Source organism: Eptesicus fuscus, chromosome 1, assembly GCF_027574615.1.
Source record: "Eptesicus fuscus isolate TK198812 chromosome 1, DD_ASM_mEF_20220401, whole genome shotgun sequence".
NCBI classification, from domain to species: domain Eukaryota; kingdom Metazoa; phylum Chordata; class Mammalia; order Chiroptera; family Vespertilionidae; genus Eptesicus; species Eptesicus fuscus.
In genome coordinates this window covers 116,452,924-116,471,920 of record NC_072473.1, presented here as the reverse complement: position 1 = coordinate 116,471,920, position 18,997 = coordinate 116,452,924, and the positions used below count along the sequence as shown (strand labels likewise).

At 39.5% G+C, this 18,997-nt stretch overlaps 1 protein-coding gene across 1 annotated transcript; it reads right to left on the bottom strand.

Annotated features, from left to right (window-relative positions):
* Window positions 1–11,392: 11,392 nt before the first annotated feature.
* On the bottom strand, window positions 11,393–12,781 carry LOC103303825 (DDB1- and CUL4-associated factor 12-like protein 2). Its single transcript, XM_008160816.3, has one exon. It carries the CDS (start codon window positions 12,779–12,781, stop codon window positions 11,393–11,395), a length of 1,389 nt encoding a protein of 462 aa, XP_008159038.2.
* Between the last annotated feature and the right edge of the window lie 6,216 nt (window positions 12,782–18,997).

Below are 18,997 nucleotides of genomic sequence, written 5' to 3'. Positions count from 1 at the left end.
CCCGGCCCTTGCCCCTCCCTGCCCTTTACCACTCTGTTGTCTGTGTCCATGGGCTATTCATATATATGTTCTTTGGATAATCTCTTCACCTTCTTTTATCCAGTCCCCTTCACCCCCAACCCTCTGAGATCTGTCAGTCTGTTCCATGTACCCCTGCCTCTGGATCTATTTTGTTGGTCAGTTTTTGTTCATTAGATTCCATATATAAATTTCTCTGAGTGCCTTATTTCACTTAGCATAATAACCTCCGAGTCTACTCTTGCCATCCTAAAGGGTAAGAGCTCCTTCTTTTTTACAGTCTAACCTACACACTAGATCCTCCGATGGATTTCATTGATATTTACAGAACGTTTTCCCTCATGGCAGCAGAATATATATTCCTCTAAGATGCACATGGTACATTCTCAAAGATAGATCTCATGTTAGGAGGCAAAGTAAGTCTTAACAAATTCAAGAAGATTTAAATCATATCAAACATCTTCTCAGATCACAGTGGCATGAAACTAGAAATCCACCTCAAAAACATTCAAACACATGGAGGGTAAATACCATGTTATTAAACAATGCATGGGGTACCAATAAGATCAAGGAAGAAATAAAAAATTACCTGGAAACAAATGAAAATGAACACACAACAATACCAAATCTGTAAGCCACGTTGAAAGCAATTATGAGAGGGAAATTCATAGCATTACATGCCTACCTCAAGAAGCAAGAAAAATGTAAAATAAACAATCTGATCCTACATCTAAGAGAACTAGAAGAAGAACAATAAAAGCCTACAATGTCCAGTGATGTGCCTCGGTGGTTGAGCGTCAATCTATGAATCAGAAGGTCATGGTCCGATTCCCGGTCAGGGCACATGCCCAGGTTGTGGGCTAGGCCCCCTGTGTGGGGTGTGCAGGAAGCGGCTGATCAATGATTCTCCTTCATCAGTGATGTTTCTCTCTCTCCCTTCATTTTCAAAATCAATAAAAATATTTTTTAAAAGAAAATCCCAGAGTAAGTAGAAGGAAGGAAATAATAAAGATCAGAGAAGAAAGAAATGACATACATACTAAATAAGCAATACAAAAGATCAGTGAAACCAAGAGGGAAGACCCAAATAAATGAAATCAGAAATAAAAGAGATGCAGTAACAACTGACTTCACAGAAATGCAAAGGGTTTTAAGAAAATACTATGAACAACTTTGTGCCAACAAATTAGACAACCCCGGTGAAATGGACAAATTCCCCAAAGCATAAGATCTTCTAAAACTCAGTCAGGAAGAATTAGAAAACCTGAATAGACTGATAACAACTAATGACATTTAAGTAATAATTTTAAAAATCCTCCCAGCAAACCAAAGTCTTAGACTAAATGGCTTCACAAGAGACTTTTGCCAAACATTCAAAGAAGAACTAATGCCTATCCTCCTCAAACTATTCCAAAAAAAAAAAAAAAAAATGCATGAGGAGGGAAGACTTCAAAGCCCTTTTTTGAGGCCAGCATTACCCCAATTCTAAAACTAGATAAAGACACTACAAAGAAAGAGAATTACAGGCCAATATCCCTGATGAACTTAGATGCTAAAATCCTCAACAAATTTCTAGCAAATCAGATCCAGCATTACATTAGAAAAATCATACACCATGACCAAGTGGGATTTATTCCAGGGATGCAAGGCTGGTGCAATATCTGCAAATCAATAAACGTGATACATCATATAAACAAACTGAGAGACAAAAATCACATAATCATATCAATAAAAGCATTCAATAAAATCCAACACCCATTTAGGATAAATACTCTCAGCAAAGTGAGAATAAAAGTATCATACCTCACAATATTAAAGGCTGTATATGAAAAACCTATAACCAACATCATACTCAATGGGCAAAAACTAAAAGTGTTTCCCTTAAGGTCAGGAACAAGACAGGGATTTCCACTTTCACCACTCTTTAAAATTGATTTTTAAATATAGGGATTTCCCCTCAAAACACACCAAGAATAGTATTTAAGATAAAACTTATTCCTTACATCTAGTTAAGAACACTAGATGTGTTCAACTAAATAGTATATTGGAGGTTAAATGTATTGAGAATAAAATAAAGTGATAGTTCAAACTATAATTTTTAATATCTCCAATGTAGTACCTTTTAAATTAAAATATATCAAGAAAATATATATTCTATGTTTTATATATTTTAAGAATATCTTGTACATACTTAAATCATCATGATTTTTTCTCATGATAATCACAGTTATATGTTCTGTTCCATGAGTACTATTAAAACACTTAAGGAGTGAGATGAAATATCTGTATAAGGCAATTATAAATCAAAAAAGTTTAAAAACAATCTGGATACCTCACACCCCCTTAGGATGGCTACTATCAAAACAACAGAAAATAAAAGTTGGCAAGGAAGTGGAGAAGTTGGAATCCCTTTGCACTGTTAGTTGGAATGTAATATGGTGTAGCTGCTATGGAAAACGATAATTAAAAACAGAATTGCCATAAGATCCAGCATTTGTACCTGTGGGTATATATACTTGAAAACAGAGTCTACAAAAACTATTTGTACACCCATGTTCATGGCACCAATATTCACAATAGCCAAGAGGTGAAAGTAGCCTAAGTGTCCTTCTACAAATGGATGGATCAACAAAATATGATATAAACATACAATGGAATATTATCCAGCCTTAAAAAGGAATGGAATTTGACACATGCTACAAAATAGATGAACCTCGAGGAAATAAATTCTGCAAAGTGAAATAAGCTAGATATTGTATGTTTCCACTTAACTGAGGTACTGAGAGTAGTCAAATTCATAAAATAGAATGATGGTTGCCAGAGATTGGTGTGGAGGGAGAAATGGGAAGTTGTTTTATGGGTATAGAATATCAGTTTTAAAGATGAAAAAGTTTTAGAGATTGGTTACACAAAAATATGAATATACTTAACACTACTGAACTATACGCTTGAAAATAGTAAGATGTAGAGGTAAGGATGTGGAGAAAAAGGAACCCTCATGCACTATTTTTGGGAATGCAAATGGTGCAACCACCATGGAAAACAGGATGGAATTTCCTCAAAAAATTAAAAATGGAACTGCTTTATGACCCAGTGATTCCACTTTTTTTTTCTTTACCTAAAGAAACCTGAAATACTGATTTGAAAGAACATATGCACTTCTATGTTTATTGCAGCATTATTTACAATAGGCAAGATTTGGAAGCAGCCCAAGTGTCCATCAGTAGGTGAGTGGATAAAAAAAAGCTGTGGTACATTTACACAGTGGAATACCATTGTTCTGTAAAAGGATTAAATCTCACCCTTTGCAATAGCATGGGTGGACCTGGAGAATATTTTGCTAAGTGAAATAAGACAGTCAGAGAAAGACAAGTACCAAATGATTTTACTCAATGTGGAATCTAATGAACAAAATGAATTCTCAAGCAAAATAGAAACAGACTCATAGATAGCAAGCTGACAGCTGTCAGGGGGTAGGGAGAGTTGGGAGAGCTGGGTTGCGGGGGTAGAGGGATTGAGCAAAAACAAAAAAAAAAAAGAAGAGAAAAATCTCATGAACATGGACAACAATATGGTGATTTCTGCGGGGGGGGGGGGAGAGAGAAGGTGGAGGAGTGTATAGGGGCAATAAATGGTGATGGAAGGAGACTTGACCTTGGGTGGTGAACACACAGTATTGTGTACAGATGATGTATTGTGGTACTGTGCACCTGAAACCTGTATAATTTTTTTAACTAGTGTCACCCCAGTAAAGTTAATAAAAATGAAAAAATAGTTAAGATGGTAAATTTTGTTATATATATTTTACCATAATTGAAAATTAAAATTTAAAAATTTTCTTCACAGCTCCTGATCTTAAGAAAATTATGAAAATATTTATTCTCATTATTTCTAGAACCACACTCATTCTAGCATGATGTTAACTAACCAGTCTTTTAAAAAGCCAATTTAAATACCCCAAGTTTTTAAAAGTTTAAAATAGATATAAAAACCAAAGTATTATTTAAGATTCTTCTGGGGTATCCATATACCAAATACTTTTACTTAGAGCAATCTTCATAAAGAAAGACCAGGGGAAAAGAAAGAAGAGAGCTTTAAGCATGACATATGGGGATATCTTAGAATTTGCTCTGGCTCATGATAAATAAATATAGAGCAAGCCAAATTACAAGGTGTTCTATTTTAAGAAATCCCATTTTCTATACAAATGAAATAGGGCTTAATTTATCACATTCTAGAAATATCCTTTAATATTCTTTAAAATAGGGGATTCCATTACATCACTTAGCTTTTATTTGAAGACTATAGTACATGTCTCAGAGTTGGAGGCAATGGCAATGTGTTAGAAATCACTGTCAATTGGAAATCAATTCATAATAAAGATGACACTTCTAAAATTATAATTTGAGTCAATGGGAATATCTGATGCCATTTTAAAAAATGTGCTTCATGTACAAATGTAAAAAAATGCATTTATTGTGCAAAATGGGGGTCTAGTTTTAGTCAAATAAGGTGTAACTCAAAAAGAAAATACACATTAAACCCCCTAACTCTGCGTTAGTGAAGAAGAAGAAATAAAAGTTAGTCATTTTTGAGGTGCTGGGCAATGTTATTTGATAAATTTACTAGGAGCCTATAAGAAACTAAAGTTGCTGCCCTCTCACTGGAACATTCAAGTTTATCATTTGTGTGTAACATAAAAGGGCAATTTAGATGTTAAAATTTAATCAACATGAAATATTAATGCCTTAGGTGGAAACAGAGAATGGCGCAATAATGGCATGAAAAAGGGTGAAAGTAGCACCATTACTCTCATTGACATCATCAATGTGTTTGCTTCAGTGAACTGTACCTCCAAAATGGAAAAACAGAAAAGTCATTTGTAAGGAAGGTATCATCAATATTTAGCCTTTTTGCCCAACTTTAGAATGGCCTATATTCTACAAAGGATGCAAAAACACATCTAACCAAAATATACACCGAGTGGCCAGATTATTATGATCTCTGGACGCATAATAATCTGTCCACTCAGTATATACATAAATATATATATATATATATATATATATATATATATATATATATATAAGGCCCAGTGCATGAATTTGTGCATGGGTGGGGTCCACCCAGCCTGGCCAGGGGGAAGGGATATGGGTGGTTGGCCGGCCTGCCTGCTGGTTGAACTCCTGGTCGAGGGGACAATTTCAAGAAGACAATTTGCATATTAGCCTTTTATTATATAGGATATACACTGAGTGGCCAGATTATTATGCGTTCAGAGATCATAATAATCTGGCCACTCAGTGTAGATGTCTTTATTTATTTAAAACACAGTAGGAATCCCTCTCCATACCAATGCCCTTTTCAAGATTGAGTCCTTTTCCCACCCTTTTCCCTTCTGACCAAGGGATAATAGCTCTCTCAGTTGCTAGCCTCAAATTCAACACTATCCCTTCTTAATGTTAATAATAAATAGTAATCCTATATAATAAAAGCGTAGTATGCAAATTGTCCCTTCAACTGGGAATTCATCTGGGAGTTTGACCAGGGGGCGGGGCTGGCCAGGGGAAGGGAGGGAGTCCCTGACTGGCAGCTGGCAGCTGCTAGGGACCCTACCAGTGCAAGAATTTTGTGCACTGGGCCTCTAGTAAAATAATAATAAAACACAGTAACATTGGGTAGATTTCCTTTTTGTTCTTTTGGTTAATGTGATTGCATTGGGAGAATTTAAAAATTGATCATTACCAAATGAAAACATGAAATACTACTCTTGGGAGTACTGAAGAGTGTTTAATATTCACTAAACAAACCTACATTTGGCCATCTACCTACAAATCATTAATTACCTACTATGTGCCAGGCATATAGTAATGCACGTGCAGATCTATTAAATATTGGTTGGTTTTGGAATGAGAACCAGAAGACCTAAATTCTGAGATACTACACCCTTCCCCACCTCTCCTAAGTACCATTTCTATAGTGATGACTCTCCATTTGTATCTCTAAACCCAACCTCTTTTATGAGCTCCAGATCCAAATTTCTAACTGCCAACTAGACATTTTCATCTAGATATCCCACAGGCATTTCAAATTCCACAAGGTCAAACTGTAATGGCTATGTATATATGTATGTATGTGCTGTTAGTATAGACACAATATACTTTCAAAATAATGTTAGCTCTCCTTCTCCACTCTTATTCTATTTTAAAAATGAACCAACTCAAGCATCTCCTATTCTGATAACCCTTCATGACCTTCCCAGGCAGAATTGCTATTCTCTCCATATTCTCATTGTAGTTTGTATACCTTTAATACTATATTTACCTTTTTAAAATCATTAGTGAATTTGTATAGTTACTAATAAATCAATATTTTTATCTAATGCTACATTTATAAACCTCTAGGGAAGATCATCTATTTTGTGGTTGCTGCTAATTTTGTTTTTGAAGAGATTAATTTGAAAACACTGAAATAAAATGGTGTTTTCACAAGGAAATTTGGTTTCAGTATGTCTGAGTTGAGACTTGAGCGTCTCTCACTTTTAAAATATGTGCAAGTGTCTCTGATGTACTCCAATGTCTGAAAATCACTGAATTCAGCAATCATCTACACAGAGATATCACTACATAATAAATGTTTAAGTTTAACTCCTGAGGTTTGAGTAAGTATACAATCTTACATTGTGTTAAATGTCTGGTATGTCATTCTAATGATTTATGTAATGGGAACAACTGCTGGAGTTGTGCATCAAACAATCTATGTAAAATTTCAACCTGTGCACATCAAATATATCCTGAAAATTAGTTAATATGAATATTTATTGCCATGGAAAGATGTAATTATTAATTGATAAAGCAGATTACAAAATAATTGTAGAAATGACTGCAATACATACATATATATATATACATACATATGTGTGTGTATATATATATATATATATATATATATATATATGTATCCTAAAATGATATACACCAAATTGTTAATATTAGTAATGTCTGGCTGGCAGAAATTAGGCTGTTTTGTTTTCTTATATTTCATTTTTCTGTATGTGTAACTTTCCACAATGCACATAAAAATTTCCTTGTAAAACTGTAATAATCAAATAATATAGGTATCAGGTAATATGCTAAATGCTGGAGACAGAACAATCAGTAACATAAGGTCAGGTTTAGAGAAGTTAAGCAGCACACTGATGGCTATTCAGTAAGCAAATAATAGAGCTAGGTTTTTCTTATTCTAAAATAACATTTATTCCATTTCATCTTGGTGTCCCAGATCCAGTATCAGCTGTTTACAAAACTGTTAAGTAATCGAAGTTTCTGCTGCCTACCCACATTTTTCCATGCTATGAATTGCCATTATCACTGCCATGGGGCCTGTTTCAGTATATTCTTCATCCATCATTCTAATCCTTATTACATTCCCTAATGTTTTGCTCAACTCATCTGATAAAGTAATTGATTTCAAAGAGTTAATCATTAGTCATTGAACTGGACTTCTCAGTGCCTTATTTATGCAGCCTATTGGGCTAGGTGTTGGGATGACAGTTCACATTCAAATGGGGGAGGGGGTTAGATATTCCCATAGTTAACTGCACTACAGTCTGATAAATGCTATAATAAAAATAATAACGCCCAGCCGGTATAGCATCAACCCAGGAACCAAGAAGCCCTTGGTTCGATTCCTGGTCAGTGCATATGCCTGGGTTGCAGGCTCTCTCCCCTTTGGGGGGCGTGCAGGAGGCAGCTGATCAATTGATGTTTCTCTCATTGATGTTTCTATTCTCTGTCCTCCTCCCTTCCTCTCTCTCTAAAAGAACAATAAAAATATTTTAAAAATAACAAAACATTCATTATAGAAACATGAAAAAGTTAAGTGCTTATTCTGTCTTGGATGTCACTGAGAGTTTAAAAAAAAGGTGGTAGAGGAAAGTCAAGACCATTGTCTATGCAAAAATCACACAGCAGTTAAAGAGCCCTCCTTCTTGAGGATGAGTCTGACTTTCATGGCAATCCCCTGTAACCACATGGCCCATACACTGATGCCACACTCCAATGTAGATGTCTCTGGATTTGCAGCAGGCCAGAAGTGCTAAATACTTTTAGGCAGCCCTGTGAGCACATCTGAAAATAACATCCCTTAAAGCAAACACCTGTGGTCTATGTAGCCTTTCGTTCACATTAGTACATGTTGTTCTCACTGAACTGCATCCCGGAGCAGCTCACATAGTGGCTTATTTAATGTATCTAGGTTACCCAAGACTTGCAGAGATTAGGAAGCTGTCAGTAAAACATCTGGAAAGGCTTTGTGAATTGCTTTCTAAAATCACTCTAAATTAGCAACTAATGGAAAATTTTGACAACTTGCTCAACACTGAGTACAGCCCGATAAAAGTCAACCTCTAGAGGATTCTATCTTGTTTATCATCAATGCTAGAGTATATTTAACAGATTAATTTTTTCCAGAGGAGTCATCTTAATTTATTTCAGTGGACATCCTTGATTAGTAAATTCTTTCTTTCCCCTTTGGAAAAAAAGAAAGAAATCAATCCAAAGAGTAAAGGGGAGTAACATAAACTTTTGAGTCAGCAATATGCTTGGGGAGGAATATGCCAATATGTAGTTAGAGATAAAGGCAACTAACATTTTTTATGCATAGTTATAAGCAACTAAGCTTTTTCAGGCAACAGTGATAGATAATTTATACCTAAATATATGCTTTCCCTTGTATATGTTAAGTGAATTATATTTATGGGTTTCTTAGAGTGCTGGCAAGGTTACATTTTCAATTATTTCACACTCACAGGTTACACAATTCATTGTACTTCTGTAGCTCACTTTATCTCTGAACTAGAAAATATTTCAAAATATTTAAGTTTCTACATAATACAAATACATACATACTTAAGCTACTTAGTTTTTTAAAAGGCAAGGATTGTTATTTTATATTAAAAAGTTATACCCTAAATTATGAGATTTAAGAGTGAGTCAGCAATGAAGGGCGAAGCCAGAGAGCAAATTAGAGTAGAGATATTCACTTTTATGTGGAATCTAAACTGACGAACAAAATAGAAACAAAGGCATGGATACAAGAACAGACTGATGGCTGTTGAAGGGGAGAGGGAATTAGATGAAAGAAGGTGAAGAGATTAGCCAAAGAACATATATGCACAACCCTTAGACACAGACTACTGTGTGGTATTGTGAGAGGGAAAGGGGTGAGGCTTGGTGGAGGTGGGCAAAGGGGGAGGGTGGGGACATCTGTAATAGTGTCAACAATAAAAGTAAAGTTAAAAAAACTAATTTATGAAAAAAATTAAAAGAAATCTTCAAATCTAAGTATTTGCAAGTGAAAATATCAAATTCCAGTGCCATTATAATTTATACATGTTCCTTCATCTTCTGGTATCACAAATTGTTAAGCACCATGGCTGGACCTGGAAATAAATTAGGGCAAATTTTAAGAAAAGGAGGGGGAACACAATAGGATTCCATACTATTTAAAAGTTAATTTTATTTATTTATTTATTTATGCACTTACTCATTTTTAATAGCCTTGAACTTTAAATCTCCAGAGAAAAAAAACACATTCGTTCAGTAAATATTTACTGGTGGCCAATGATTTGCTAGGCATTAGTGAAGAAATGAGAGAATATAAAGATGACAGTTATAGTTTCTGCTCTCAAGACATATGCAACTGAGTTGGAGACACATGCACACAAATACATCTCACTGCTATTATAACAACTATATAAACTTGGTAAAACAATCTCTGTAAACAAAACATTTATTAAACAATCTTTCTAAACTCACCTTCAGTACAGATCATTATATTACTTGGTTCAGATTTGCAACTGAACAGCATGTAGTACATTGACACCAAGGCGGTATCTGAGTGTCAAAACATTTAAGGAAAAACAGACGCCACAAAACTAATCCAAGGTCAGCAAAACCTGGCCATTTGAGGAAGGTCCAATCTCCCTTCTCACTTCCAGTATTCTCACAAAGGGAGCAGTACAACCTGCTTTCCTAACAATCCACAATTTGTATTTATCTGAGCCCCAAAGTACTTTTTTTCAACGTAATCCCATTTATATTTAATCACCAGCCCAAGTTCTTGAAACAAACATCTTGTGTCCTTGAAAACCATATGCTATTACATGAGGGTTATAACAACACTACTTTTTACCAATATATTTATTCTACTTTACATAAGAATCTTTCAAATTCACAAAATAACATTAATTTGGACTTTACAAATTAAGAATCTTTTTCAAAAGGAGTAGGGATTGAGCTTATATTTCTTCTTTGTGTTTTTTCCTTGGGCCTTAACTGCTAAGTATGATTGGAAAATTTAAAGTATGCTCGAATATAATATTTGGTATTAAAAATAGCAACAGAAAAATTATCCAGTCTATAACCTGGATCAGTATACATTCTTCCCAGCCTACAATTTTACACTTACAATCCCTGCTTTGAATGATGCCACTGAAACTCTATGCAAGCTCCTTAAACAACAAACATTCAAATATATTCACAATTTTTGACAGTACTAAGGCAAGAAGTGAAAAAATACACTGTCATTTATCTATTTTACAACAGGTCATAAACACTTAAGTACAGGTTGAAGGAAAAAAAAGATTGATTAGGTTTTTAGCTTAATTCTTTAAATTCAATCAGCAGAACCCTTGTATTCCTGAAGTGTTCTGACCAATTGAGATTTTGCTATCAAAACAAGATTGTAGGACAGTTCTTTTTTTCAAAGAGAATAAACTTTGCTAAAAAGCAGGTTTAGCACCAACAACTTACAAACTATAAACACTAAGACTACAATTTGCAAATGGAATGTTTTCAAAAGTTGATAATCAAGAACTTGGAATGTAGTTTCCAATTGGAAAAGTGCTATAAAACTATGGCTAGCTTTCCAGAACAGATGTACCAACCCAGTTAAAAATGTTCTTAATATACCGTCTATTTGAAATGAAAAATAACCAGAAACAGTATTAATGTAATAGTGATAACAAAAAAAAAAAGATACACAATTGTAAAACTGACTACATGGCATTAGAGAGAATTTATAAATGACTTAAAAAGAGGACACAGCTAAGAATTAGCCCAGAATCTTGGTATAACAATTAAAAATGATTGTTAAATGGTTGTAGAAAAGTATTAAAGCCAAGTTTTGTTTGCCTGAAGGACAATTCTCTCTCACTCTCCCCCACCCCTCTCTGCTTAATACACTAAGCACAGGTAAGTTGGGCAGTTCCAAGTGGAGGACAAAAGCCACATATAGTTAATAGCACTAACACAGCCTGACAAAGGAAAATGATAGGGCAAGTCTGGGCACTTGGAGAACACAGTGGCCATCCTTAGCTCCAGAGGCCTGCATAGTTCCCATGGAGGCCTGAAGGGAGAGGCCCCCCAGCCACAAAGAGCTTCATCTCAGGCCAGTTGTAGCAGTGGGTGTAGAGAGCGTTGGGGAACTCATTCATGCCACCGAAGTAGTTCACCCACAGGTTATCGTGGTTGAGCCAGCCTCTGCCACAGGTGAGCCTGAGCTTCCTCCCTGAGGGCTCTGGGGAGGAGTCCAGGTTGGAGGATGCCCTCTCCTCCAGGAACTTCTGGGCACGGACGTCATAGAAGAGCAGGGAGCCATGGCCTGTGCCCACGGTGATGATGTGCTGGTAGAAGCTCAGTGAGCGCACACCAGTGCCCCCCTCTCGGGAACACATGGGCCGGATGTTCTGGTGACCATGGCGGAGATCCAGAAAGGAGACGTGGGACTGGGAGCCCACCGCGTACAGGGACAACTCATCGCAGTAGGTCAGGCACACATTCTCTCTGCAGTAGGGCAGCCTGATGGACAGCAGCCTGGACAGGGTGCTGCGGGCTTTCCACAGGTGGAAGTAGCCATCTAGGGACACTGCTCCCAGCTCCTGGTTCTTGCCACTGAATGCCAGGGCCCGCACCTTTTGGTTACTGGGGTTAGTGCTGGACCTGGGGATGGTGTCCATGTCCCTCGGACGGATGTGGGCGTACACAGGGAGCCCCGCGTCATTGTGCCAAACGTTGCTGCCATTGACCATGTCCGGATCCATTCTCCACAAAGCCACAGTGCCATCGCGGGACCCGCTCACAGCCACAGTGTCACTCATCCAGGCGATGGCGAAGATCCAGTCCTTGTGGCCATGGCGGTCGCCCAGGCACACGGGGTCCAGGGTGGGCAAACGGTAGACAGCCAGGCTGTTGGGGTTCTCGCCCCCGGTGGCCAGAAGCGTCTTGGAGGGATTCAGCTCGATGGCGTGGATGCCACAGCTTGGCTGGGCCCGAGCCGGCTCGGGTCCCCGGTCCTGCATGAGCGGGATTCGCGTGATCTGGCCCGACTGCACATCCACCACGAAGAGCGTGTTGCACTTGGTGCCGCACACCACCTGCCTGGCGTTCAGCCACTGCGACGCGAACACCTTGTTGAGGGTGCCCAGGGCCAGCTCGCGCTCTCGCAGCAGCTCTGGCAGCTTCTGCACCGCGTAGCCGCGCAGCCTGCCCTCGAAGCCCTGGAACCCGGCGCGGCCTCGCGCGCCCACCTCGCGGCTCATCAGGTAGGGCACCAGCGAGTGCCGCGTCGCCGGCCGCTTCTGCTTCTTGGGCAGCAACAGCGGGCCCTCTCCAGCCGCCCCCACCAAGCCCTGCGACAACGAGCTCGCAGCGGCCCCCTCGATGGCGGGCGCTTTCCGCTTCCTGCTACCTGTTTGCTCCATGGCCCTGGTGGGCGGCCGGCGACTGGTGGCGGTGATGGAGGCTGCGGTGCTGCTGCAGCGGTGGTGGAGAGTGGCACCCGTGTTGGCTGTGGTGGCGCTGGGGCAGAGTAGCCTCCAAGTCAGCCAGAGGAACGAACTCTCAAGGGCCAGGAGTCTGGGGCGACCGCGGGAAGTGGAGCCTACCGAGCCCAGGGCGTGGCGCTGGGTAAGGAGCGAGAGGACTGCGAGGTCGGGGAGGAATGCGGAGGCGTGAGCTGTGGTGAGGTGCTAGGGGAGGGCGGGAAGTGCAGCCAGAGCGCAGTTGACTGGGACAAGAACTAAGCGGGGTTTGGAGTGGGCGGGGGGCGGAGGCAGCGGGCGGGCGAGGGAGGGCGGGAGCAATGAACTGGCTGGCTTGGTGGGAGGGAGCGCAAATCAGGCACAGCAGGTGGTGGTGGTGGTGGAGATTCTTGGGCAGGGAATGTACTGAGGGCCTCAGAGCCATGAACCCAAGATTGCCTTGTGTGCCTGTCCTGAACCCCCACTAAGAGACAAGGGATATTTCGCTACTTTCAGGACATCAGCCAACCAGCCTTTTTAAAATCCTTACTTAAATACAATTTTGAAACCTCAAGCAGGAGGCTAAAAGGAGCTCAGGCAATTGTCTGAAAAAGAAACAAATGTGTACTTGCAGCCCGGGAGACATTTGATTAATATTAGACCTTGAACTTAGTGTGGGATGGGGGTTGGCAGCTGCAGAGAGCACCTCCCATCCCCCACTTATATTCCTTCTGCAGCAGCTTTTTTTCGCGACCCCTCCCCCCCCGCTGATGTCTTAAAACAGTTTAAAAAACAGTATATATATGTATGTGTGTGTGTATACACACACACACACACACACACACACACACACACACACACACACTGAGTGGCCAGATTATTATGACCTCTGAAGGCATAATAATCTGGCCACTCAGTGTATATCCTATATAATAAAAGCTTAATATGCAAATTGTCCCCTCGACCAGGAGTTCGACCATCAGGCAGGCCAGCCAACCGCCCGTGTCCCCTCCTTCTGGCCTGGCTGGCCGGACCCCACCCATGCACGAATTCATGCACCGGGCCTCTAATATATATATATTGAGTGGCCAGATTATTATGTATTCAGAGATCATAATAATCTGGCCACTCAGTGTATATATATATTTCATTTCAAACTGAAGTATCTGAGCTCCCTTACTGGAGTGTCCTGAGGGATGCGTTCCAAATACAGATCCCTGGGCCCCACTTTCTGACCTGAGTGATGTCTGGGACCCCTTTGGTCAGGCAGAGCCTTGAGAACCTGTTGGGCTGCCCTTAAAGAGGAGAGGTTACTTGGAGGTGCTGGCTTCCCTTGTAACTCAGAGCTCTAAGGAGGTGGAGAGGAAGAGTTTGAGGGAGGACCATCTCCCTTGTTGCTTCTAGGTTCTGTCCCCACTCTAGATCCCAGAGGCTCAGGTGCCTGGGCATATTCCCCTGGGGCCTTGGGCTGAGGTCCTGAGGGATGGGCAAGATTTTTCACAAGCAGAGATGAAGGTAAAGAACTTTCCAGAAGGCGGCAACCACAGGGACACAATCATGAAATGTAAGGGCACTGGTTTGGTCTCAGGAGTTCCGTGTTTCTTTCATACCTTGCTCTTCTGCTTCATGGCAGCCAATCCAGTGGCATGTTCCTACCCAGGCATTCTCAGTCACACAGTGAGAAGGTCTTGCAAGGCAAGTCTGGTGGTTAATACCTACTTTGCTCACTCACCCCTCCTCCTGCTGCATGGGGGTGGGTGCATGGAGAGATGCTTTTACTTTTCTGAACAATCCCGGTGCCCATGGGAGCTACTTTGTTTCTGCTTCCTCTTCCCTCCCTCTCCCCCGCCCTGTTTGCTGATTTTCTCCCACCTTCCCCCACCCTTTTTGCAATGTCACCTCAAGTGCACAAATTGCAAGTACAAACCATGAGTCCTTCCCACCACTCCAGTACAGGTGCTGCATTCCATTGCTCCCCAGTACTCTCTCCTGCACCCCAGTTCTGATTCCTCCTCATTTTATTCATCCCATAGTAACAAAAAGGTTGCATCTGCTGCTTGTGGTAAACATGAAATTACGGAAAGCTGCATGGAGCCTGCGTTCTGTTTTCACAGGTAGGGGTGGAGGAAATAGACATTACAGAAAGAGGCAACCATATATAAAACACATGGAGAGTGTAGAGGAGTAGTTAGCAAACTTTCCTGTACATTAAAATCACAGGGACAGCCTAAGAAATATGTATATACCTTGACCCTGTCTCTAAAGATTTGATGCAAATGGTCTGTGGACCACTCTTTGAGAAACATTGGTCTAGGCTCTTTTCACCCATGTCAGGGCAGGGTGTGTTGAGGAGATTAACATATTCAGTGTACTTCAGGGTTACCCTGAAAATGGACCCCTATCCAGGTGAATATTATGAAAGCTTTAGCAGTTAAAGAGGCTACGATTAGCTTGATGTCAAAGAAGAGTGTGACCTAGGCAGAGAAATTGTACCTATTAAGTACAGTATACAGAACTGATTATATTTTACTATATAATCTTATACCTTTACTGTACTATATTTATTATTATACTAACAAGCATTGTTGTAGCAATTTTAGAAATATTATTCTATTTAATCTACTTTTATAATAGTGGATGCTCCATTTTGTGATGAAGAAAATGGGGCTTGAAGAGGTCATGATTTTGTCTAAAGTCAATGAATTAGTAAGTAATAGATGCAGGATTTGAACACAAGTAGTCTGAATCCATATTCCATGTTCTCATCCATTTCTCTGAAACTGGGGATATGTCAGGGATTGAATGAAAGGTTCTGCTAGTGATGGAGATTTAAATTTCATTTCTTTATACCACCAAAAATGTTGGGATATAGCAGTGGACATCTGCAGAAAGTAGATGTTATGGGTGAAGACACTGAGAGGAACTGTGAGATATTCTGGGATTCAGCCTGTGATTAGTGGCAAAGCTTGTTGAAAATGGAGGTTCTGTAGCTCTTCCAGCACAGCAGCCAGACAGACTAGCAAGAACTAGTGTAGGGTTCCTGATGTCATTCTGTGGAAGAATGACCAATCTGGGTATCCATATCAAACAAGAAAAACTAAGGACTATATCTATCTTCTTTTTCATGGGAGTAAGGAAGCATCAAAATTGAATACTATCCCATAGAAAGGGGGGAAGAACCCTTGCAATTACTGATATTAGACTTTCTACCAGTCAGGTGTGTGCAATTGGGACTCAGATGTAATTTAGTTTAGAAAAACAAAGAAATGTGCTCTATATTCCTTTCAGGTTTCATGAGATGATAATACCCAAACCCAGGATTCAGAAGAATAAAGAGGACTTGCATGCTCTGAGAGTTGTGGTATCACACACAATAGAGTGCCAATCTCTTACATATTTAATATCATCCTCCAAGTCATCATACAATGCCCTATGTCTGCTTTGCATATTATGTAGTGGAGGGTGTGTATTACAACTTTCCAAAACATGGTGGAGATATAGGAAGGGAAACTTCCAGTTCTGGCAAAGAGAGAACACTCCTATTCCTTCCAGGTCCTCACTCCTACCACTAAAAAAATCACCTGGACAAAGCACAGCAAACAAATAAAATGAAGTCTCTGAGCAGTGGAGAGATTAAGGATCTCAGAATTTGAGAAAAGACAGGGTGGTGGGTTCCCTGAGTTTCTTTATTGTATCCCATATATCCCAGAAAGGGAGTTGCAGAAGCTCCAAACCACAACCTTCAACAGGCACAGGAAAAAAAAAAAAAGTCTGTCTCCTCTAGGCAAAGGATCTGGAAAAGGGAGAACTAACAACAGGGAACCTTATTTTATTTCATTTTATTGATTTTTTAGAAAGAGGGGACAGGAGAGGGAGAGAGAGATGAAACATTGGTGAGAAAGTAACATCAACATCAATTGGCTGCCTCCTGCATTCCTCCCACTATAAACAAAACCCAGGCACATGCCCTAACTGGGAATCAAACCCATGACCTCTTGGTGTATGGGTTGACTCTCAACCACTGAACCACACCGGTTGGCCAGGCAGGGAATCTTTTTTGCAATACTCATCCTACTTGAGCCAAACACTTAAAGAAAAAACATCCTACCTCTCCTCACCCCAACTCTTTCAGTGAGGCCAAGTGGAAAGCTGATTTTCCATTCTCAATAAGGCAGAAGCAGGTTTTGTACCCTGATACCCATGCAGGAGTGGTCTCATTGTAATACCAGGGTGAGCGGAGCCTCCACCCATAGCTGACAACAAGGAGACTGTTGAAGGAGGGGCTAATCACCACTCTGCTTCACCCGCCTCTTCTTTACCAGTGTGATAGAAGAGCTCAATGAGGAGCTTAACTTTCATCCTGACCCAGCATCAATGAGACTGAGCTAGTCAGCACTCCACTTTCCATCACCCTTGGTATGGGCAGGAAGCTGAACCTCCACAGCCACCCAGCAGCAAAGAGACTGAGAGAAGATGGAGAAGCAAGGCTAGTCCTGTTCCCCAAGAAATAGTGAAATGAGTATCTACACATGCAGATTCAAGAAACTAAGTGAACCCAAATAGGGTAAGTCCAAATAAATCCACATTATAATTACAAAAATTTAATTATAAAGACACATTATAATTAAACTTCTGAAACTAAAGGTAAAAAAAATCTTAAAAGCAAACAGAGAAATGACACATTACCTAGAGGGGAAAACCAAACTAAATGACATCAGATTTCTTATCTGAAACTACAGAAGTCAAAAGGATGTGCTGAAAAGAAAAAACTATGTCACCTGGAAAGTCTCTATCCAGTAACAAAAAATTCAGGAATGAAGGGGAAATAAAGATAGTCTCAAATGGAGAAAAATGAAGAGAATTTGTTGCTAGAAAACCTACACTTGGAGGATGGCTAAAGAAAGTTTTCTAGGCAGAATGGTAATCAAAAAAGAAAACTACTTGGATTTTTAAAAAATATATATTTTATTGATTTTTTACAGAGAGGAAGGGAGAGGGATAGAGAGTTAGAAACATCAGTGAGAGAGAAACATCTAACAGCTGCCTCCTGCACAACCCCTACTTAGGATGTGCCCGCAATCAAGGTACATGCCCTTGGCTGGAATCGAACCTGGGACCCTTCAGTCCGCAGGCCAACGCTCTATCCACTGAGCCAAATCAGTTAGGGCAATATACTTGGAATTTTAGAAAGGAAAGAAGAATATCAAAATAGATAATATGATCAAATATAATAGACTACCCTACTTCTCATGAGTTTCTTAAAATATCTTACTGATATTCCATGCTTTATATTATCTGATCCTGATTACTTAGTCTTAAGTAATCATATTTGATGTTTGAAGCAAAAATTACTTCACTATATAATATATACAGGGAATATTTAAGATAATGATATTTAGAAGTAGGGAGGCTAAAAGGAACTTATACTTTACTCAAGGTTGTAAAGCACTGATAACAGTACACTATGATAAATTACATATGCATATTGTAATAGGTAGGTAACCATAAGAAACTTTACAAATTGATATACTCAAAATACTATCAGTATAAATAAGTGAAGATACAATCCTTAAAGAATGGTTCAAATAACCCACAGGACGTTGAAAAAGGATAAACAGAGAAACAAGGAAAAGAGGAATCAACAGAAAACAAGTGGAGCCTTAAGCCCAAACATAGCAATAATTACCTTAAATATAAATGTTCTAAATACAATAATCAAAAGACAAAGATTGGCAGAGTGGATTAAAAATAAAACATTACCTGGAAATATGCTTGCTACAGGTTATTCCCTTCAAATATGACATTGGTAGATTGAAAGTAAAAGGATAGAAAAAGATACATAATGCAAATATTAACCACAAAAAGCAGAAGCTATATTAATATCAGAATATATGAACTTCAGAGTGAAGAAAATTACTAGAGACAGTCATTACATAATGCTAGGAGGATTAACCCACAAGGAAGATATTGCAATTCTAATTTTATTTTTTTATTTTTTTAATATATTTTTATTGATTTTTTTACAGAGAGGAAGGGAGAGGGATAGAGAGCTAGAAACATCGATGAGAGAGAATCATCGACCAGCTGCCTCCTGCACACCCCCTACCAGGGATGTGCCCACAACCAATGTATATGCCCCTGACAGGAATGGGACCCTTGAGTCCGCAGACCGACGCT

What these genes read in the sequence shown, in the direction of transcription:
- LOC103303825 (XM_008160816.3), bottom strand. Translation starts at nt 12,781, where the DNA reads ATGGAGCAAACAGGTAGCAGGAAGCGGAAAGCGCCCGCCATCGAGGGG.